Source organism: Rhinolophus sinicus, chromosome 6 (genome assembly GCF_057876585.1).
Source record: "Rhinolophus sinicus isolate RSI-liver-muscle chromosome 6, RSI-T2T, whole genome shotgun sequence".
Classification (NCBI taxonomy): Eukaryota; Metazoa; Chordata; class Mammalia; order Chiroptera; family Rhinolophidae; genus Rhinolophus; species Rhinolophus sinicus.
In genome coordinates, this window is record NC_142506.1 from 46032458 (window position 1) to 46055817 (window position 23360).

Genomic DNA, 23360 nt, shown 5'->3' on the forward strand with positions numbered 1-23360 from the left:
AGGCTAAATTAAATGGACCTCTAAGGAGAGAGATCCGACTTAGTAACTGCATCACCAATGAAAATGTAAGCTAGCTGAGGGCCAGGCCTGACCTAAGGGTTCCCGCAGCTTAAGTCAATTCACCTGTGTTTCAGCTTTGCCTATAAAGTGCCATTTACTTATTTGCATTCTGAGCATAGTTTTCATGGATATGGAACCAGGTTTCGGTCTCTCCAACTAATTTTGCTCATTATTTTAGAAATAAGGAGAGAGAGATTGAAACTGAACCGAATGCAGGAGCAGTAGGTCCAGACAAATGGCAGGAGAGGGGAGGGGCGCTCTGGAGCCCCGAGGTTGCTAGGCAAAGCACCGACGCCTGGTGCCGCTCCGGAGCCAAGCGCACGCCCCGGCGGCAAGGGAGCAGCAGCGCCCCCTCCTGGCTCATGCGCTCGGGGCGGGCGCTTCCAGTTCGCCCAGGTGCCTCGAGAGCGCACATAGCTGCCAGCGCTCTCCCGGTTCCGCGGTGTGCTGGGGCGGCGGTGAAGGCGACAGGCGAGGGGCGCGGCGCCCGCACGGCCCTGCCGCCGCCTGGCTGCAGCGAGCGCCGGGACCGGCCGGAGCCGTGCTGAGCCGCGCCCGCGCGCCGCGGAGGGAGGCTCTGGGGACGGCGGCGCGGGCGCGCACAGGCGGCGCGGACCCTCGGCGGGCAGCGCGCCCTCCTCTCCCGGGTCCGCGGCTGCAGGCAGCTCGGCCCGGCGGCCCCTCTGCTTCAAGTCTGGGCGCTCCCGGCTGTACTCTGCCGCTGCCTATGGGGATCCGAGAGTTTCCCGGCGGCACGCCCCGGGGCAAAGGCATCGCCATGTGAGTAGCGCCCAATATGGGTGCGCAGGCGGGCAGGGGGCCCTTTGCAGCCGGGACGCTGGGCAGTGTGGGGCTCTGGAAAGGGCGGCGTGCGGCGGGGCTGCTCGGGAAGTTTAAAGCGTCCTGCCCCTCGCCATTCGCCCCAGCCTGCCCTGCCCGGAGGCGCCCAGGGCCAGGCATCGGAGACGGGACCCGACGCCGAGGCTTCCGCGGGAGTCGGGTGGGCGGCAGGCGGCGGGAGGGGGAAGCGCCGGCCCTGCTGTGGCCCCTGCCCCTGGAGGCCAGGCCGCGCCTTTGCTCGCCCTCGCATCTGTCCTCACCGAAATCTCCCCCTCTCTCCCATCCCCTTCACCTGCCCGGCTTCAGTAGCATGAGGAGGTCACCGGACGTCAGTCCCCGGCGACTGTCTGACATCAGTCCCCAGCTCCGGCAGCTCAAGTACTTGGTAGTGGACGAGGCGATCAAGGAGGACCTGAAATGGTCGCGCTCCGTGGAGGACCTCACTGGCGGGCCCGCGGGGCTCACGTCCATTGAGGAGCGGATCCTGCGCATCACCGGCTACTACGGCTATCAGCCCTGGGCGGCGAGCTACAAAAGTAAGACCCCTCGTTTCATTTGCCCCCTTGCGCCGGTGCGCCTCCCCTTGCGTGGTCCCCTCCCGCAGCCTGGGGAGTGCACGCAGCCACGCGTCCAGCCGCCGCACTGTTGCGCTGCCCACGGACACAGTCCCAGCTTTGCAACTTTTAGGAAGAGGCCCAGAGACGGAGTTCTCCCGGACCTTGGGAATTTCTGATCCATTCTCTTATACCTCCTCTCCTCCCTCCATACACCTCTCTGTCCTTGTCTCCTTGCTATGGAGTCGTCACAATACGTGAGAGATTGGAAACACTGTATCCTGTACTGACGCTTCCCTACGGATCTGAAAGTGTTGCTCGCTGGGGTCGGGCCCAGCCGGCTCAGTTAGAGACTGCAGACAGGCTGCCTGGGTTTTAACTCCTCCTTGGTCCTCTAGGCCCTGATGATGGAGGGCAATCCTTGGGGCCTTCATTTTAGCTCTCATTCATTCCCTTTGCTCTCGGTCTTTATCTGTCCTCAGTGCAGCGCTTCTGTATGGATCATTCTAGATTTGGCAGAGAGAAAGGGTTGGTGCCAGGTGGAGCAGCTGAAACTTTTCTTTGCCAATGGGCCCCAGCTGATGCTTTTGACAGTGCTGTAATCAATTACACAGGCATTACCTGTGTGCTCAGGGCTAATGTGACGAACAGCTCTTGCTCTCACTTTGGAAGGGAGAGGTTGGCTACAACAACCTCCAGGTACCTATGACTGTGCCCATAACGAGGTGTCCTGTCAGTACGGTTCATGTGGCAAAAAGAGATGGTCATTGACTTCCTCAGTCAATGTAAGAAACGAGTATCACTTGGATCCCTTTGTAATAAAGACTAACAGCTTAATGATTTTGAGATATGTTTTTACCCTTTGTTGCTTGAAATTGGAACATACTTTGTTGATCCTTAGGAAAAAATACCCAGCTTTTGTAAATTAATCATATTCAGCTCTAAAAATGTGTCTGTCTTCAGTTTTTTTCCTAAAACCCTTGATTTCAAGCCAGAGGTCAGCAGCATGCTAACAATTAGCTGGTTACTTTCAAGTTTTTTGCAGGAAGAAACATAGGATTTCAATGATTTTGTTTTCATGCTCTTATTCGTTTATAAAGGACCGTGGTGATTGCATTTAAGTCTGTATGAACCTTTAAAAGATTATCTGTTTCTCCAATCTCCTGCTTCTGGTAAAATTGTAGCTGACAAATTGTCTTTGAATCACAGAAGGAAGACAAAGGGCCAAGTTTTCTTTTCAGCTGAGACACCCTGGGCACAGAACAACACTAATGAAACCCATTGGAAACCATTTCACTTATAGATAAGGATAGAACACTTCATTTCTATTTCTGCTTTTTAAATTTCTATTAGGAGTTTTCTATTTCTTATTTTCTGCTTTCTTAATAACTGAATGCAACGGTATAAATTAAGCCCTCATGGTGTTGTCTGTTTAGGCCCTGAAGTCATAAATAATGTTTATCATTGTAATTCTATTTGTGACTGGCCCCATGTACTTTGTAGAAATTTTCACTAAGGTTTGTGACTTTGGGGGCGGGGGGTGGCGGGGAGCTTAGAGCAGTGATGACTTGTTTGGTACAAACCTACTTTGTAATTAAGACAGGGGAAAGGCCGTAAGGAAAACGAGCCCCTGTACCACAGCGGTGTTCTTAAATACCCTCCCTGAGGCGTTGCTGAAGGAACAAATATGAACAGACCAGAATACAGCCATCATTGTGCTGTGGATCAAGTCAGCTCACTCCGCGCTCTGTTCCTGTGAAGCTTCGGCTTTATTCCAAGGTGTTTTTACTAAAATGCTTTAGGTGACAACTGACATTTTGATGAATTAATTGGATTTTAAGTTTAAATTTAGAGAAGCTGATAGTTTATTAATATAGCCAAAGATGTCTTCGAGCAGTAGTTTGGCTGTTTGCCATTTCTCCTCAAGTAGAAAAAAAAAGAATAAAGAGGCTTGTCTGTATGTTGCTATCAATTAGTTATTTTGTTTGTTGACTAATACTCACAACCAGCAAACCAAGAGAGGTGATGATGACAAAACAACTATTCCTCTCAAGGTCTCCAGAGTAAGTTACGGGATGCGCCGAGCCTCATCCTTGACATTCTGATGTCACCTTCCAGCCATCGTTCAAAGTGACTTATCCCTGTCCCCTCAAGGAGTTGCCAGTGAGTTTCTAGACGAGAGAGTTACGAGTGAGTTGCCTTTAGCCGCAGAAATTATTTGAATGACCAGCTATTCATTCTTATCCTCTTAATTTTTAAACTTTGTTTTGGGCCATGAAGATACATGAGGTAATTGTGAACAGTGCGGAAATTGTCTTTGCTCAGTGTTCGCAACCCAATCAGTGAGATTAGCAAGGTGTACTCTAGATAAGGGACTTTTTGTAAGAAATTGTTTATAAAAGTCCCCAAAGCCCCTGGGCCTAACAGGGGTGGTTTGTGTGGAACATTCTACTGAGAATTAAACCGTGTAAACAAGCGGGAAGGAAGGGTCCAGCCTCTCTTCTCAGTGGCTAATGTCCTCCGATCATCACCTTTCATGTTTTAGAACCAAACCACTGGGCAGTGTTCTGGGCGACCCCTCAGATTCCCAGCTGTGTGTCCAGAGCCCAGAAATCTCGTGGTCCACAGTAGGTGCTCAGTAAATATTTGTTAGATGAGTGAATGGACGCCTCTGGCAGAGAAAACCTCCGACTGCACCTCTGTAGCCGGATCATTTAATTCTTTGTGCTGACTTCCTGTTAAGTTTTGAATTGTTTCACTCCTTCCTCATTCTTCCGCCATAAGCGTCATCCTTGGCTTTCTAAGCATAGACTAGACCAGAATTCTTGATGGCAAGCCTTGGCTTAGCCAGGGATGCCAGCCTTAGCACTGTTGACATTTGTTCTGGATGATTCTATATTGTGGGGGCCTGCCCTGTGCTTTGTAGGGTGCTCAGCAGCATCCCTGGCCTCTAGCTGCACCCCCTCTCCACCTTGCAACAACCAACAGTGTTTCCAGACAATGCCACTGTCCCCTGGGAGTGTATCTTCCCACGGGAATCCCTCTCTTTGCCTAAGCCAGTGAACTCTTTTCTGTGGACCAGTTCTGCCTTCTGAGTTTCTGACCTCTTGTCCTTCTTCCTGGACCACGTCATATGTTTTCGTGACAGCCAGGTTAGAATAAATGGCTTTCTGAAAGAGTCTCTTGCTTGTGGCTAACAAGAGTCCCTACCCACTCCCCATAAATTGATACCTCGTAGAAAGGGCTTTAGATTGCTGAACAATTTGGGTCGTTTAACAACTTCCTTTCCCCTCCCAGCGTGCAGAGCACGATGACCAACGGAAGTATCTCCTGTTTCCCCCTGGCGTTCTTACTTCTCTGGTATAGACACTGCCAGGGAGGATGTGGCTGTGGGAGAGGGATGAGGGGCAGAGGGTGGGGAGGACGTGGCTGTGGGAGCCAGCGGACTGCAGGGGCAGCCCCACCCAGGCATCTGGCGCATGGGGACAGGCCACATTTCGGCTCAAGGAGGCTCCTATGCAGGATGAAGGAGCATCAATAACGCTCCTTTATTTTCATTTGTGCATTTAGTAAACTTTTCTGGAGCATTTACTATATGCCAGGATGCAGAGATGAGTGATGGGAGACAAGGCTTACTACACAGGTGTGCCTTTGTCAGGAAACAGACCAAGAGATACCTGCATCCAGAAACAGGTTGTTTACAGTTAGCAGGGGCTTTTTACTTTGCCAAAAGTTTCCCTGAAGGGGGTTTTCAAATAGTGAGCTCCCAAACATTTTTCTAGCAAAGAAACCATTTAGGAATAGCTTTTCTGGGTGAGGTGGGGGGAGGGGTCATGCGTTTAAAATGAGGTACAACTGTCTTTTGAGTATAATTATTAATACGATGTGGTGCTGATATGTTCTGATAAAAATGATTTTAAAAAATACTGATGGCCTTAGTTTTAAGACGTTTGCAGAGTGGAGGGTGAGCTAGTCTAAATGAGCACCCCATCCCTAGCCCACCCCCACCTTCCACGGGTGATTTGACCCTCGGCCAGGAGCATGCAGGTTACTGAGCTCTGCATAACTCACCTGGTGATAAGGAGATCTCAGGTTTCAAGATCCTCCTGGTTTAAAATATTAAAAAGTGTCCGTAGGCGGTAGGAGGGGGGTGATACCACCACCCCTTCCCGCTAAGTGGTTCTGGAATCAGGCCACCTTCCTGCCATCTGTGCCGTCCCACACCGCACTGAGTGGAGGCGGCTGATGTCCCAACCAGTGATAACTAGAACAGTGGCTCTACTATAATTGAATTCATGGGGAGCAACTCCTGCTTGATCCTCCCAAAATAGTAAAGGTCGGGTCAGCAATTCAAAAATGACCCACTTCGTAAGAGATTTATAATCTGGTAGTAAAAGTTTATTCTAGAATGGAGGTTGGCATGTGACATGTTAGACTGAAATGATTTTAAAGGAAAAAAAAGTTAGAGGGTGATGGGGGCAGGGTAGAGTGAGCATAAAGCATAAGAGTTTCTGTTGTCTCAGAGAGTAAATTTTATTTGCATGCTAACAACGTCGTAGTTTTCTGAGAGTAGAAAGAATTAATGTGCAGAACTGTTATATTTTTTAAGGAAACTCAGTGCACCCAGGACCCTCGGACCGACAGGTGGTGGGTGATACGGTGGCTGATACTTCCCATCTGGTTGTGATGGGCAGGTGGCCCCTGTTCTCACCTCCAGGAAGCACAGCTGTAAAAGCGGCCAGGCACTGCGCTGTGTCCCATTCTGTCTCACAGCCCTTGCTTCAGATCTCCCAGTCCATCCTGGGTGTTTGCAGAGTGGCTTGTCTGAAACACTCCACTGGTGAGACGTTGTCCTGTCCTTAAGCAACTGGAAAAATGCAGGTTGGTTCCACTGAAAAATGAATCCATCTGTGTATGAGCCATTGAACTCTGTCAAGCGTTTTTCTGAGTGTTGATAAGGACGCTTATTGGACTGAAGGAAGGGACAACCTTAGTCCCTTTAATGTCAGGAGAAGCAGAGCAAAAGGACTCTCGGGGAGCCCCATTCACACCCCAGCTTCGTCCCTTTGTAGAAATGTCACCATTGGCAAATACTGGCCTCCGTTTTCTTATCTATAAAATGGGGGATAATATAACCACTTTGCAGGACTCTTGTGAGGATTAAATGAAATAATGTGTATGTGAGTATATAGCAGCTAGCCCTATGACCATCATCTATAAATGCCGTGATTTTCATTTATTCATTTAGCAAACACTTGGAGCATTTACTTACTCTGTGCCAGAATAGAGGTAAGTGATAGAAGACACAGTCCTTGCCTTCAAATCTCACAGACTAGCGGGAGAGAAAATGAAATTAGAAGCAATAATACGGTGGGATGAAGGTTGGCTTGGGGTGCTCTGAGAGCCCTTTCTCACAGTGGGGGTTCAGTTCAGAAGCTGAGGGAGTAATAAGCCACAGGAAGAGGGGGAGGGGAGGTGTGCATTCCTGACAGAGGAACGGCGTGTGTGCAGAAATGTGCCTACGGCATTCCTAGAAAGAAATTCAGCTTGAATGGAGCGCAGTGGCACATAGGTGTCCCAGGTGACGCTGCACTGTGAGCAGAAGCTGGCTCTAGGACGTTGTACTGTAGTTGTGTCTTCAGGAGGGACACTGGTGTATCCAGGTCCCATTCGAAGTGTCACTTCTTCCAGGGAGCCTCCCTGACCACATTAAGTCTGGTGAGGGGCTCCCATAGTGCTGTCTTGTCTCATACATGTTGTCATGGCACGTGTAAGTGTGTGGCTGAAACTCACAGATGGAACATTCTGTGAGGGTGGGCTCATCTGAGCACACGGGCCTATGGTGATTCTGTCCCCAGATCACAGAGTTTCTCTGGCACTAAACCAATAAACATTTGTGAAATATATTAATGAAAAGCCACACACACGCACACACACATGTGGCTTCTAAGCAGCCACGCTTCTGCGGGGACTCTTCCAGAATTGCCTTTGTCAGTCAAGAAGCGGAGCCGTCATTGCATGCTCTCCTGGTCTCCACCTGAACTCAGCTCAAAGCACTGACAAGCCGTCTCACTCCCAGAGCTTACGGTCGCCAGTCTCATAACAGCATGTTTTGTATAGTTTTGATAACTTCACTTCAAAAATGATATGGAAAAATGAACAGGGCCCAGAGAAGAAGAGAAAATGGATCAGTGAACTGAAAATGTGTCCTGCAGGCACAAGAAAAGTCTTTGGGGGACGCAGAGGTAACGCGAGCACATGACGTGTGTGTGTTGGATGGGCGGGAGCCGACACCGTGGGAATGTCTGCCCAGCTCACTGTGCCCCTGTCCCTTCCCTGCACCTCGTCCTCAGGGAGGGCCCTCAGCAGCCAGGCTCACGTCACTGTCCCCCTGAGTGCCACCTATTCGATGGGATGGACCTTTGACACACGAACTTGGTCAGTTTCTCCTTCCTCAAATTTGAGCTTGTGGCCTAGCCTGGGGTGGTCCTGTGATTGGAGGAGAGCTATTCTGGCTTCCATGTGGATGGGAAGGCAAGCAAACTGGTTTGCACAGAGAGAGTAAGGCAGGCGTGTAAAGCCACCCAGAGGCAGCCTTGGCCATTTCCAGGGCTCCACGCTGGGTGCTACTTCCCTCCTGGGTCATGGTCTTGCTGCAGCTCCTCACCAAATGCCTGGGGCCAGCGCGGTGGCAATACCGCCACCCCTTCCCGCTAAGTGAGCAGGGCTGGGTTCCATTCTGCACAACTGCAAACTCCTGTCCAAGTAGGATTCGTGAGCCACTGGTGCTCAGGCCCACGTAGGACAAAACAGGGATTTACACACCAGAGAGTTTCCCGTTGGAAATAAGAAACCATTTCCTGATGCTGAGAAGATCACAGAGTCCTCATCACCCGGAGCACTGGGAGGAGGTGGACACCCAGAACTGGCTGGGTTAAGGGTCTACTTACTCATCAGGGTGATGAGGGAGCTTGTTTTTTAACATGAGGTCCTTTGTGTCAGGTCAGTGCTGAGTGTGTGGATCAGCAGAATGATTGACCAGTTACATTTCCTTGTCTCCTTGCAGAGCCCAGATAGGGACGTGTGCAGTTAGGAACCTGGTCAATTCTTCTGGTTAATGATGGCAACAAGCCCTTGAACATGGCTTCTACCGTGTTTCCCCGAAAATGAGACCTCGCTGGACAATCAGCTCCAATGCGTCTTTTGGAGCAAAAATTAATATAGGACCCAGTCTTATATTACAGTAAAATAAGACCTGGTATTATATTTATATTTATATTTATATTTATATTTATATTTATATTTATATTTATATTTATATTTATATTTATATTTATATTTATATTTATATTTATATTTATACTATAAGACCCAGCCTTATAGTATAGTAAAATAAGACCGGGTCTTACATTAATTTTTGCTCCAAAAGATGCATTAAAGCTCATTGTCCAGTCTGATTTTCAGGGAAACATGGTAGAACATGGGCACACATTTCCTTTCATGCAGCTTGGGATAGCCTTGATTTATGACAGCATTTGAGATTGTCGGAAAGAAATTGCTCCTCTCAGGTGATTTACAGTGTGGAAGGCTTGAGGTTGTTTTGGTTGGACTCCTGAGACGTCTCAGAACAGTTGTCTAGTTTGACAGATGTTTTCTGTGACATTCACATTTTCTCCTTGTCAGTCTGCTGTGTCTCATCTACCATACTTGACTAGATAAGACTCCATTAGGAAGTTACTTCTGTCCTTGTTCACCATCTACTTTGTAACAATATAGAGTTATAAAAATTTGGCTATGTCCTCAAGATTTTATCCAGAAGGTCAGAAGAAAGATGTTTCTTAATGAAAGTTGACTTTGCTTCCTTGTTTTTCTTTTTAGAAATTTTCAGTGAATGTACATTAAGATGTTCTCTTCTTAGAAAAAGGAATAGAATTATGATCGTAGATATGAAACAGTTGGATTTTGTGCAGCGTTCTCATGCTGAGCATGTGTGGGAGTTTCATAGACATTTTTCACAGAAAACTGCATTATGCTGGCATGTGACACCTGGGCAGGAGTTGAAGTCCCCTCCTCTATACATTTTTAAAAACGAACTGGCCAGTGAGATAGTTTGAAGACCATTTAAATGCCGTAACCCAGAACAATGGATTTTAAGAGTTAATCCAAACTCTTTCATTTAAAAAAAGTCAGCATTTTGTTTTATTAAATAATTAACATAAAAATCTTTTGTAGCTTTATCTGATTTTATGCAATGGGTGTGTTTTCAAAGCTACCTGTAAATAAAATTTATGTAATTAGAATTTCTTCTAAAAACACTAGGGAACTTGGTCCTGGTGCACATGCATGATATTTTTTCTATCTGTGAGCTACATTGGATCTTGTGATTCTCTCAGACTCCACGTGGGAGTTCACTGTGGTGGCTGGGAGGTGGAGGAAGGAACGCTTTCACACTAGACCCAGGACCACCACGCTCCCTCTTGAGACTCCGTGGGCCAGGGACGCGCTTCAGAACATCACTGCATGAAATTTCAAACACTTCTCATGAAGGAGTCCGTTTTTGAATGGTGGAAACAGATCTAACAGTGGAATCTGATGTGAATGCATATTCGTTTGTCTGCCCGTCCGTCCGTCCACCCGTCCACCCGTCCACCCACCCACCCACCCATCCACCCACCCACCCACCCTCCCATCCATCCATCTAGCCATCTATCCATCCAGTCTCTTATTCATTCATTCATTCACTCATTCATTCATTCAGACAGCAGATAGTTTAGTGCTTCTAAAGGGCAGTAAATATATTTACTTTTAAGATAAACATGTACTAAGTATACAGTATAGTTACTGTTTTCTGGGGAATTACGCAGCGGGGAGACAAGACAGACGCAAATTATCCCGTCACACACTTTCATTGTCTTAGAGCATCTCACAGGTGCACTACAAGTTTCTTCTTGGTGCTCCCCTAACTAAACGTCTTGGGGTATGTTGCATCGACACTGACTGTGCTCACACTAAACTCTATACAGTACACGTCGTGCTGCATGGTAATTTAGTGTGCAGCACCACCAACAGCTAGTTAGCAACAGGGTAGGGCAGGATAGGGTATTGAGCCTCAGGGAAAGCGTGAGCTCTGCTGCTTTAATCAGAGTTCCCATTTGTCCACTGATGTAGGCCTGCCATTAAACATTTCTTTCTCTTTCATGAAATCATGCAACAACAAAGGTTTGGGACTGGGTTGATGAGATTAAGCTACTAAATCAGAATGTACTAAACCTTCCCTTATGTCCTATGCTGCAGGCATTCTGTTTCCTCCCCGATCTAAAGAAGCCAGCCTGAGGCCTGGGACAATTTTTCTCCTCTAGCAGGGGCCTGGCAGGAATTGCAGTGGACGAGAATTCAGGGAGTGGGGATTTGCTCCCAGCGCTACCTGCTCCTAGGAGCACTGCTGCACATTCTCCTCATGCCTGTCCTGCAGTTCCTTTTGGAGAAAAGGCCCATGTTCATAGAAATACTCTTTTAAAGCCCTTCTCTTGGGTGTTCAGGTCATAACACGCTCCGATTCATATAGATGTGAAGGGAGTGCAGTACCTAAGGGGCGTCTCTTCTTTTATAGAATAAGAAAAACCGAAACCTCCTGATGAAGGTGACAGTTGCCTATGTGAAGTCGCCAGTGGTGAGGTCTGGAGTTCTGTGCAGCAGATTCTCGCGTTACTTGATGATGGAGCCACTTCCCGTGGTGTTCCACACCAAAAAATTCTGCGACACCAGCTGGGTGGCCTACAGTTTAAGGCAGTTATGACATTATCTGCCTGGACAGCATGTCAGACCCCACCGGTGAGGGGCTCCGTCCCACAAGACTGCACTGCGTCCTCCCCCGCTGCAGAGATCAAACATAAGTCCAGGCTCTCACTGTGCTTCTGACTGACCAGCTGTAGATTGGAAGTTTCCACAGCCTTCTTCTTGGGTTCTATTAATTTGCTAGAGTGGCTCACAGAACTCAGGACAAGTGTTCTCCCTAGATGAGCAGTTTATCATTAAGGATATAACTTAAGAATGACCCGTGGAAAGATGCACAGAGCAGGGTATGTGGAAAGGGGCCCTGACCTTCTGAGTCCCCTCCAGGGCCCCACACCCGCAGCATCTCCATGTGCTCACAGTGCTCACTGTGCTCACCGACCTGGAGCTCCCCACACCCTCTCCTTTCAGGTTTTTGTGGAGGCTCCATTACATAGGCCTGAGGGGTTAAATCATTAGCTATTAGTGAATGATTCAATCTCCAGTTTTTCTGCTCTGGGTGAGGAAGAAGGTGGTACTGAAAGTCCCAACCCTCTGATTACAGTTTGTTGCCTGGCAACCAGCCTCAGTACTTAGGAGCTTCTGAAAGTCACTTTGTTAATGGAAACTCAGGTGTGGTTGAAAGGGGCTTGTTAGGAATAACAAAAGACACCCACTTCACCTTTATGGCTCTTGTCACTTAGGAAATTCCAAGGGTTTTAAGAGCTCTGTGCCAGAATGGGGATGAAAACCAGATATGTATTTCTTGTCATAAATCAGACTATCACACATAGGTATAAAACACATTTGGAGGCAGTTGGGGAAGCTTGAATGTCTGCTGTTTATTAAATTATTTTGCGGAATATTGTTTTTCTTGGGCTTAATAATGTTAGTGTGGTTATGTAGGAGACGGTTCTTATTTTTAAGGGACGTTGAAGTATTTAGGTGTGTCACGTCTGCAGTGTACTTTCAAGTAGTTCAACAAACACAAGTATAGGTAGATAGATTGAATGACAGATGAATAAAATGTGGCAAAATTTTAATATTTGGTGAAGCTAAATAATAGATAGTGTGTTCACTGGACTGTTTTCTCAACCTTTTTGTAAATGTGAACGAACATTTTCAAAATAAAAAAGTCACTGTTCCAGCCAATGGCATGGCATAGCCCAGGAGTGAAAGGGAGATGCCTATATTTGGTTTAGAGTTATTGCGTCAGAATTTAGCCAAAGAGCAGGGGGAATTGTGGGAACTCCGACAAGTTGTCTCAGGGAACGTGGCAATTCTTCACGTCAAAGACAGCCTTGCCCCTGGCTTCCAGCCACACATCATTCAGCACCCTCTTCCATAGGCCCAAGCCTAGGTGTGATGGTCTGAATGCTCGTGTCCCTAACAAATTCACACGCTGAAATCTCACCCTCAGTGTGATGGTATAAGGAGGGGGGGCCCTTGTGAGATGATTAGGTCATAAGGTGGGGCCCTCATGATGGGATTAGTGTCCTTATAAGAAAAGATACCTAAGAGACGATCTTCCTCTTTTTACCATGTGAGGGACACAGGGAGAAGGTGATCGCCTGCAAGCCAGGAAGAGAGTCCTCACCAGAATCCATCCCTGCTGTGCCCTGAGCTCAGACTTCCAGCCTCCAGAACTGGGAGAAATCATTTCCCATGTTCAAAGGCCACTATCTGGTTTTCTGTTATAGCAGCTCAAACTGGCTAAGGAACTATTCAGGCAGCATCTGCTCAGTTTCCCTCCCCCACTTCTGGCCAAATCACAGTCCCTCCAGCTGGGTATGTTTGTGGCATAGAAGGTGGTGATGGTTTCATGGGTATACTTCTGTCAAGCTCATCAGTTTGTGTACATTAAACATGTTCAGCTTTTTAGGTGTTAAGCATACCTCAGTAAAGTAGTTTTTAATTAAAAAAAGAAGATGCACTCTGCCAGGTGGGACATGTCTTAGGCTCCAGGATTCTTTTGACGAAGGAAACCTGTTTTTTCAGAGATTTAGATTTCTGGTCCATTTCTCTAAAGGGTTTATCTCTGCACGCTATGAAAGAAAAGCATATTTGAATGTGGGCACTATTTGCCTCACCAGGGAGTGAACATTGCATCTTAGGCTGCACAAGAGGCTTTTTTTAAAGGCTTCATTGGCCTGTAGTACAGATTTATCTCAAGTGCCAAGTCTCTGGAATGCTGGCGTCTCATCTCCTGTTGTATTTTACGTCCCTCCTTCCCAATTCTCATTAATTCTTGAGCACTCTGTCCTCCTGGCCCCAAGGATCAGGGGAAGGCCATGGAGGGAGGACCTATCATTTGGGGGGATGCTCCCAAGGAAATTCCTCTATCAGTTGCTACCTGGAAAAAGGTCCAGGGATGGCAAGAAAGGATCAAGCAGCTCCCAGCTGTCCTCCTGGGCTCTGCGTGTGGGCTGCAGACTATTAAAAGTCTCCATTTACCTTCAGCAGCTCAGAACCTTGGCAGAATTCTTGTGGGGTCCCGGGTAAGACATTATTATCGCTGTTTGTGGATAGACAGAGGCACTGAGTAATGAAGAGACCACACAGGGCTAGTGTTATTTTTGCTTCAAGGTGAATATTGGAGGATTGGAGGCAATGTTATAAGTTGTAGGGGTTCTCATGTTAGAAAAGGGCCGATCTCCTTAAGAATAAGCAAAGGGAGACCTTTTGGGAGCCACAGTGGACTAGCGGAAGCAGAAGTGCTGCCGTATGTTAAAGAGCAAGTGGGAACAGTTGATTGCTTTCAGAAAAAAGTATCACAAGGCCGGGGAAAGGATAGTGAGTGGAAGACACGAGTGGGGTTTGAATTGCAAACAGCTCTCATGAGAAGCATGCATGAAAAGTGCTAAAACTGAGGGAGGAGAGACGACAAGTACATTATAAAGCTGCTCTGAGCATTTTGTAGTTGTCTCAGGTGAATATTAGCACTCATTTCTGCTGGATGTACGCCCAGCAGTGGAATTTCCAAGTGGTAGTGTCATGGCGGACAGACTCCAGGGGCCTCTCCAGGATCCCGCTTCTGATATTTTCCCCCCTCAATAATCCCCTCTCCGTGAATGTGGGTGGGGCCTGCGACTTGCTTCTAACCAACAGAATATTGCACATGATGGGGTTTGGCTTCTGAGAGTAAGTTGTGTTACACGAGATTCTATTTTGCCAGCAAACTTGCATTACTAGATCTCCTCTCGCATGCCAGCCTTGATGAGACAACTGACAATGTTGGGGGGCCCACATGGGAAAACATGGCAGGTCGCCTTTAAGGGTTCAGGATGGCCTCCGGTCAGTAGCGAACAAAAAACTGAAGCTCTCAGTCCTCCAACCATGAGGAACTGAAGGCTGCCAGCCAGTCACACTGGTGCAAAAGTAGGTCCTTCCCTAGTTGGGCTGGATGAGAACCAGCCCTGGCTGACATCGTGATTTCAGTGCCGTGTATAGAGGGGAGAGAAGAGCAGGCTGATGACGCAATCAGCCATGAGGGAAAGGCACGGACCCAGACATGAGGGCTAGCCGCAGTCTGGTGTCGGTTCTGCCATGTACTCACTGGGTGTGGGTGACCAGTTCCTTTATCCAGTCTGGCCATCCTTTGCCTTTCGTGATCAATGAAAGGCTTATGTAAGATTGCATCCTGGATACCCGCCAGCACAAAACATTAATGAGTCTAAGGTTTACCTACAGCATCTGAGAGAATCATCTCTTCTGAAAGTAAGAGTTTAGAGGTTAAAACAATAAACAAATATATAAAAAACAACTTAAAAGGCTAAACAAGCCTGAGTCCAAGTCCTATCTGGAACTTTCCCCCAATCTGGGTCTCCTCTTCATTTTATAGTGGACAAAGCCCACGTAAGTCACCGAAAAGGGAAACCCGTGGATAAAAAGAGTTCCTTTTTATTCCACCACTTTGTCTCTCTTTCTTTTGTTACATGGACCAAATGTATATATATATATATTTTTGGTTTTTGTTTTTTTTTTTGAAGATTTTATTGGGGAAGGGGAACAGGACTTTATTGGGGAACAGTGTGTACTTCCAGGACTTTCTTCCAAGTCAAGTTGTCCTTTCAATCTTGTGGAGGGTGCCGTTCAGCTTCAAGTTGTTGTCTTCCAGTCTTAGTTGTGGAGGGCACAGCTCAGCTCCAGGTCCAGTTGCCGTTGTTAGTTGCAGGGGACACTGCCCACCATTCCTTGCGGGACTCGAGGAATCAAACTGGCAACCTTGTGGTTGAGAGCCTGCGCTCCAACCAACTGAGCCATCCCGGAGGCAACTCAGCTCAAAGTGCCGTGTTCAATCTTAGTTGCAGCGGGCAGAGCCCACCATCCCTTGCAGGACTCGAGGAGTTGAACTGGCAACCTTGTGGCTGAGAGCCCACTGGGCCATGTGGGAATCGAACTTGCAGCCTTTGGAGTTAGGAGCACGGAGCTCCAACCGTCTGAGCCACCGGGCCGACCCTGGACCAAAAATATATTGACGAAATCTTCTTTGATTAACATGTTGAACACTGCAACATGGTACATTTAGTGTTTGCATTTGGAAGCTTTGAAGATAAAAATATAACAATTTAGGTTTCTAATGCACTTCTTCAAGAAAATGAGAATTTCTGTGGGGCCACAGGTCCTGTGTTTACACCTTCCAGAGAGCAGAAGGGGCAACGAGGGGACTTAACACTGGTTTCCACTGCGTTGTTTCTGCGAGACAATGACAGGGCCCTGAATAAATTCCTTGAAAGAGAGTCACCACTGTTGGAGCCTCCCAGAAGCCCAGTGGGTCTTTGTGGTGAGCAGCTCTGCGAGCTGGTGCCGACAGAGTAAGTCTGGCAGGGAGCTACCCTGGGAAGTGAGAGGGACAATAGGAGTGGAAAAACTTGGAAAGGCTGTTGAGAGGACCAGCTTTGGCAGTTGCCCCTTAGAGAACAGCCAAGAAGGGAAATTTCTGCACCCCAGACACAGTGCTTTATCCTGCCACTGGCAGGGCATCACGAATAGTGTCACGGGCGGCTTATTGAGTGTCGGACTGGGCAGGACGCAGCTGTGCTTGCTCTGCACTCCTCTCTGCTACAGTGGGAGCTTCCTTTGAAATCTTGGGGGAAAGCTCATTATGACTGGCCTTTTGATTTGCTTTCTCACTGCCAAGAGGAATTATAATGTCCTACCTGGCAAGCAGTGGATAGTAGAAAGCTGGGGTGAGGACTACTGAGCAAGCCGTTCATAGAACCAGTACATTTTTATGGGTTCTAAGAGCCCCGTTGATATTGTGAGGTTTGCAAAAGAGAATTAGCCCGACCTACTCCATGGTTCCACCTATATAAAACTCAAAACCTGGCAAACGTCGCCTGTGCTGCTAAAGGTCCGGAGAGTGGTCACACTTAGGGTGTATGGCTTGGGGAGGGGCCCTGGGATGCCTTCTTTCCACTATGATGGAAATGCTCTGCATGGTAATCTGGGCGGCAGCGTATGCGTATGTCAGAGGCTGTGTGTGCATGTAAAAATCCAACTGCTTTGCTGTGTATGTTACACCCCAATTAGCAAAACCTCTTTAAAAATGGTGGGCATTGTGGGGAGGGGCTACAGTATGTTGAGACTGTGGTCCCTGGATGGATCAGGTCGTTTATGGAGGATGGTGACCTTCTAGAACTATAGAAATCAGAACTTCAATTAGGACTCCGGTTCCTTTGCTGTGTGTGGCGCTGTCCCTGATGTCCTGCAGAGCAGGATAACTCTTGTTTGGACACCTAGGTGTTTGGAACAGAAGCACATCTCATGTTCCCCTTTTAAAGGAATGTTACCTTTCTTCTCTCTTTGCAAATCAAACTCACCTATTTCTGTGCTGCTTCAGTGCAGCAGGAGTTCTGAAGAAGCTTATGCTTAAAGAAAACCACAGGTTTTTGGCTATTGAAGTAATGACAAGGACACTAAGGGACTTGGGGTAGGACTCTCTGTACCATTCCTTGCCATTATTTTACTACTTACTAGTTTCCCCCCAGAATCTGACAACGGAGATAGAAGAACTGGCAAAGCACGAATTGTGTCACTTAGAAGTTTTATCTGAGTTAATGGCAAGTTTTTATGAGAGAAGCAGATAGAGTTAAGGTTTGAGGGGTTCTCTTTGTTTCGATTTCCATGCTTTGATTAATTCCAAATAGTCTAATCAACTTACATTGGCTGTAATTTGGGATACTCTTCTCTCTGTGATTTTGGTCTTCAAAAAGTTGCAGGTGCCAAGTGGAAGTTTGACAACTTTTAGCCTCTCAGCCTGTAATATTCTTTTAAATGCAAAGTAAACTCAATATTTATAATCATACTTTTAATATAATGAGTAGAACAACAGACTCGCTTTCTGAACCTACAGTTGTGAGTATTCTGACCTGTGGACTCTGTGCTGGAGCAGGAGAGCAGGTGGGGGTTGGAAATAAGCAAGTGAGTGAGGAGCTGAGGAAGGCCCGGGCCAGACTGAAGAGAGTGGCGTCCCAGGTAGCGTGGAGGTCTGATGTCATTTCCCGAGCACATAAAGCTCACCCATGGTTTGGATGCTGTTCACGCCTTTCTTTTTCCTACTCTACTAGCACCACAGTCTAGAGTTCGGCATGAAATGCTTTATTCTGTTTGGAACGCTGTTGTGTCAGTTCACCATTCGTCATACGCTGCTCAGAAGGTTATCGATACCCGCAGGCTGTAAAGTGGATGTGCATTTTGCTCTTCACATTAAAAGTGGGCTTTGTGCTTGTGCATCTGCCTAAGTAAGTTTGTAGGGAAGAATGAAGTCCCCAGGATCGCTGTCTGGTTCCTCATTTTCCAAGACATTTTTGCTGTTTGTGTTTCCATTACATTTGCTGCTAGATCTTTGCTATGCACTTGGGTTCCTTATTCTGAAAAGAAATCTTCACAAATCCACTCATGTAATTCAAATAAATTACCTGATAATAACTAGTCAGCTAAATGAATTGTACTATTGGGGCGTATAAGCCATATGCATTTAACTCACTTAAAAAAAAAAAAAACAACTACCATTAGACAAGACAATTTTTTTTTACCAGACCTATTTTTATGAGCCTCTTTAAAAATTCATTCTCATTGAAGTAAAATCTCCATAATGAAATGAATGTAAGTTCTAAGTGTACACCTTGATGAAGTTTTACAAAATGAATATACACATGTCTCCCACATACAGATCAAGAATCAGAATATTACGGGCATGCAAGCTATTTATTTTTGACACCTATGTAGGAGCTCTCCCAACTTAATTTAGAGGGATCAAAAAAGTCACAAGCTTTCACTCTGATCTGATGCAAAAGTAGCTTCCTGCAGAGGTGAACAATGTTTTGATGAAAATATAGCTGTATCCTGTACTTTATAAGGAAGCTGTGTCTAGCACGGGTGTTTTGTTGCAATGATCAAGGTGTCTTTCATACATCCTAACAAGGGCATCATGTGACAAGTGGGATCTCATCGTGCTTCTTGCAGCTTTAGGGTTACTTTATAATTGTAATGTCCCTTGCAAAGAACTGTCTTCCAGGCATATCTGTGCTATAGTTCCCATTTGTTCACTCATGTTTGTCCACCTATTTCACTGGATGACTTACCATTTCATCATAGTTATTTTAATGTTCCTGTCTGGTAGGATCCATGCTGGTAATCTCTGTATCTGGTTCTACTGATTTACTTCTTGACAGTAGGTTGTTTGCCCCTTGTTTTTTGTTTATCTCCAAATATCTCATTGAATACTGGGTATTGTGTGTACAAGAACAGAAGAGACTGAGTTATATATTATTGGTGCCCAGAAAATGGGACAACATCTTCTTATCAGGCCATTAGTGTGGGGGGTTGAACTAGTCTACTTGGGACTTGACCAGGGTTTGAGCTTTGGCAGGGGGTAGGGATTCCATTTTAACCCTCTTCTGGAGAAGAGGATTTCCGACGCCACCCCCAGAGTGTGCTGGCTTTGCTCCTACTCCCACCCAGAAGAAACAGATGTTTCCCCGTGGCCCTGGGGTAAGCGGGTTTGTTGCCCAGTGGTGTAATAAGTTTGTTTTGTATGAGAGAAGGTGGCTCTCTCTGCCTCCTGCTCTGCCCCCAAGCCTTCTGGTGAGCTACTTGGAGACTCAGGAAAGAGCTCGTGAGTGGGTATAGACTTCCCTTGGGTCAGAGACAAACACCTCTTCCAAATTGACACACTGGGCTACATTCTGTGTTTAAAAATTCGTTAAAAGCTTAGCTGGTTTCTTGCTACCCACTGGTATAGAAGCCTCCTCTTTCTTCCTTGCTCTGCTAAAGGTGAGCCAGATGGCATGTTTCATCTCAACTTTGAGACACTTGTCACTCTGGAATTTAGTTTGTTTGTTTGCTTTGTAACCTCTGCTCTCTGATGGACTCAATAAATACTATCATTTTGTAGATGATCTAGCCCTTCCTTGCTGTTTGGGTAGAGTCATGTTCTCGAGTCTTTCTACATCCTAAGGAGAAGTAGAACTTGGTTCTAACTTTTAAATTAATATTAATTATGTGTTTGTTTTTGGTGTTGGTAAATATTACCCACCACGAGATAAGAGGTACTAAGTATTACTACATACTGGGATCCTTCCTCCTTAGTTGAAGTGGCTTTTCTAGGGTCCCAGGTTAGCCTAGTGAAGACAAAGACACCTGTTTTAGGAAACATCATTGATCTTTTAATAATCGTTTATAAAACGGGAGTAGACAAAATGACGTCTACAGCTCTGTTCAAAGGAGTAATCTTTTACTCATTAAGTAGATTTTTATAGGTTACTGGCCTGTCTATATCATATAATCTTTGCTAAATCCTTATAGTCCATGCCTGTCAGTATAAAAACCCACATCTCAGAACAAGAGAGGGGCGGGGGAGCATTTGGTGCTTTCCTCCTTGAGTCCCATCCAGTGCCACTGTCTTCTTACAGACTCTGGCATTTTATGACAACAGTGCCTGCCACCTAGCATTTAATAACATCTACCTCGACTCCCATTGCCCCCATGAATCCAGCAGTTTACAACATTTAGCATCAAATGCCTTCCCCACATCAAAATGAGACACTCCCCAAGTTTCAGGGGGAAAAATAAAGAACCCGCCTTAATGTGATTGGAGGCAGGACAAAGCCTTACAGTGAATTAGGATGCCACTCAGGTGAAGACCTAGCCTTAGAAAGTGGGTAAAAGGCAGTTTAGAAAGTGCTATCTTTGATAAATGCTTCAGATACAAAAGTAGCAAATGCAAACCAAATGGATGAAGAGGGTTTAGGATATCCACTTGGATAAAATTTCAAGATGTGATGTGCCTTTTGGTTAAAATAAAAAGGTAAGGAGAAACATTGTGCAAGGCAGTCTGTCTGCAGCTCTCTGCTCCACCTGGAGCAGTCAAGATAACCCCAGCCCATCCAGGTAGCTCTCTGTTCATGCTCTCCCAATATTAGGAAACTTAAGATTTTTCCTATGAATCTGAAGACATCATTTATTTTAGATTAGCACAAAAGTGCCCCGTTGGAGTTGTCTGACGTTTTGGAAGAGTAAGTTTGAGATTCCCGCTTGTCAGCAAAGAAGAGCTTTTGAAGTGTCTGGAAAAGGGAAGTGATGGAATCAGATTTTCATTTTGGAGCATCCACTGTGAAACAGAATGGAGACTGGACTGAAAGCATGGCCTGGTTAGGAAGCTACATGCTGTAATTTAGGCAGAAGAAAGTACAGGTCACGGCTAAGGCTAGGTCAGTGGGGCTGCAGAAGGTGGGCTGGAGTGAGGGTGACCAGGGTGAAGCGATGGACTTCAAGACTGGCAGCATATGGGGAGTGCAGGAGAGGAACGAGGAGAGGGTGATGCTCTAGTTTTTGCCTCAGGTGAGTGGGTGGTCTTCAGGCAGTGACAGCCAGTAATTAGGTGGAGGTAGGTTTCATGCTCAGCAGAGAGGTTTGGGTTAATTACACTCATCAGACTATAGATGGCAGGAAAGCAATGATGCCATGAACGTATGCCATTGCTCCTATTGACTATTTGGGGTTCTTGGTTACAAGCAACAGGTATTGAATCTTTTAATCATATGCAACAAGGTAATTTCTATAAAAACTCTGGAGGCTCGTATAGACTATGGGAGACCAAATGGCATGGCCTGAAAAATGGATGTGATGCTGGGGCTTCAGCTACTAGGAAGCAGAGGCCCCAGCAAAGTTCATACCTAAGAAGAAGGCCTGAAACTGATACATCTGATTTTCAGTTAGTCCTTTGTCTTTACTTCGTGGGCGGAAGATTTACAAGCATCTGATTGGCTGAATCTGAGTCACGTGATCTTCCTCTGGCTACAGTAGGAAGTAGGGTATTGACAATTCTGTGCCCTGGCTTAGGTGTTTGGGAACTGCACTGAGGCAAGCTCAGAATGTTGTCTTCTGTCAAAATTATACACAGTGGGAATTTCCCCCCCGAATGGATTTTGGGACGTATAGAGGAGGTGGTGCTGGAAAACAACAAAAGAGTCATTACACCTAAGGAAGGTCAGTGAGGACAAAAGCCTAAAAAAGTGATGGACAGACATACGGATGTAAAGGAGCTAGGTTAGGAAAATGAAGAAGAGGCAAAAGGAGAACAGATAAAAGAACATAGGGGCGCAGAAGCAAGGAAAGGAAGAAGTGATAAAAGCAGGGCTGGTTACCAACAGTAAATGCAACGTAGCAGTTTAGGAACATGAGGAATAAAAAGCATCCAGTTGCTTTATGAGTAGGTTAGTGGATGTCTGAGCACCGAGCCTCCATTATCCACTGTAGAATTTGGAGTGGCAAGCATGTTCTTCCCAACCTTTGTTATGATGCTGCAGTTTCTTTCAAGTAATTAGGACCTAAAAGTGGTTGGCTACTGTTTCGTTCATCAAGCTAAATCATTAAGTGCTACTTCTTGTCGAGTTGGCTCAGACACTGATGGGATGTATAGTCGGGAACTTTGTGCATTCCTGGTGCAAACAAGAGGTCAAGTCTCAGCTTGTGTTCGAACTGCCTTCTGAACACGGAGTAATGGAGAGTGTATGTCACAGAGAGTTGAGGAGAGTCATGGCCACAGCTGAGGGATGTCAGAGGGCCTTCAATCACTCCGTTCCTGCTCTTGACACTTATGGGATCATTCGTGGGAGAATCGCTTACAGGACTCAGCCTGAATCCTGTCAGGAAGAATGGCTCACTCAAGCTCTGTTGGGACTGAACATTTTTGTGAAGAAAGGTAGAACGTGATAAACTCAGGGAGGAGCTGAGAAGCTGTGGAAGCCATCAAAAGCTCAGAAGTCAAAGGCCACAGTGGCCCTTGTTTCCATATTTTAAAATATCTTTTTAAATTGCCAAAGCATTATATTCAATCTAAGCAAAGCATACAAGGGATGACAAATTAATTGCCCCCACCCAATTTTCTGAAACTACTCCCTAGAGGTTACCACTGTTTATAGCGGGGGTGCCAAAAAACTCTATATATGTGACTTGTATTCATCTTTTGTTATTGTGTTACAATTTTAATAACAGTTTTTTTTTCCTTTCTTAAAATGTGTAAACACTTTTTTGGCACCCTCTGTGTCTTGGGGTGAGCCTAAAGAATTCTATGCCAGGTATTCACACTCAGACACATTCACACCTACGATGTTTTGCTGTAATGGGACCTTAATTGACACATTGATCTGCATCTTGCTTTGTTTCACTTACTACACACACACACACACATACACACACAAACACACACTACTGTGGATATAATTCAGTGTCAGTCACACGGAAAAAAAGCAGTATATAAATACTGAATTACTTCCACGTAGGTGTTTGGGCTTGAGAGGAGACGCAGAAAAAGGCCAAGTGATATGGAGACGCATACACACAGAACAGGAACGAAATGAGACTTAAGTGGTTCGGCTGAACCTGCTTGCGCTCTGCTCCATCCACCCCTCCCATAGTAGGTCTCATGCCCACACACTTGGCAAGTATGTGCTCTGTGCCCACTGAGCGTGATTCTTCCACTCGGATATGGATCTCGAAGCAAAAGCCAGTTCCTCCATCTGATACCTACCTGAGGAAACAGCAATCAGATCTAATTTTGACTAAATCAAACCTAACTCCTACACAAGGTGTATTGCCATGTGTCCCCTGTCTGTACTGTGTTGTCATTTA

General features: G+C 46.2%; 1 protein-coding gene across 2 annotated transcripts in view; it reads left to right on the forward strand.

Annotated features, from left to right (window-relative positions):
- The first annotated feature begins 315 nt into the window (after positions 1-315).
- Positions 316-23360, forward strand: part of SLC35F3 (solute carrier family 35 member F3) — a 291248-nt gene continuing 268203 nt past the window's right edge. Inside the window, exons 1-2 of one of the 2 annotated variants that reach the window (XM_019746952.3) lie at positions 316-840; positions 1210-1436. In XM_019746952.3, coding sequence (XP_019602511.3) covers positions 788-840; positions 1210-1436 — 280 coding nt within the window. In that variant the 5' untranslated portion in view covers positions 316-787. Of the gene's footprint in view, positions 841-1206; positions 1437-23360 lie in introns of both variants that reach the window. The other variant, XM_019746951.3, reaches the window with a different exon arrangement.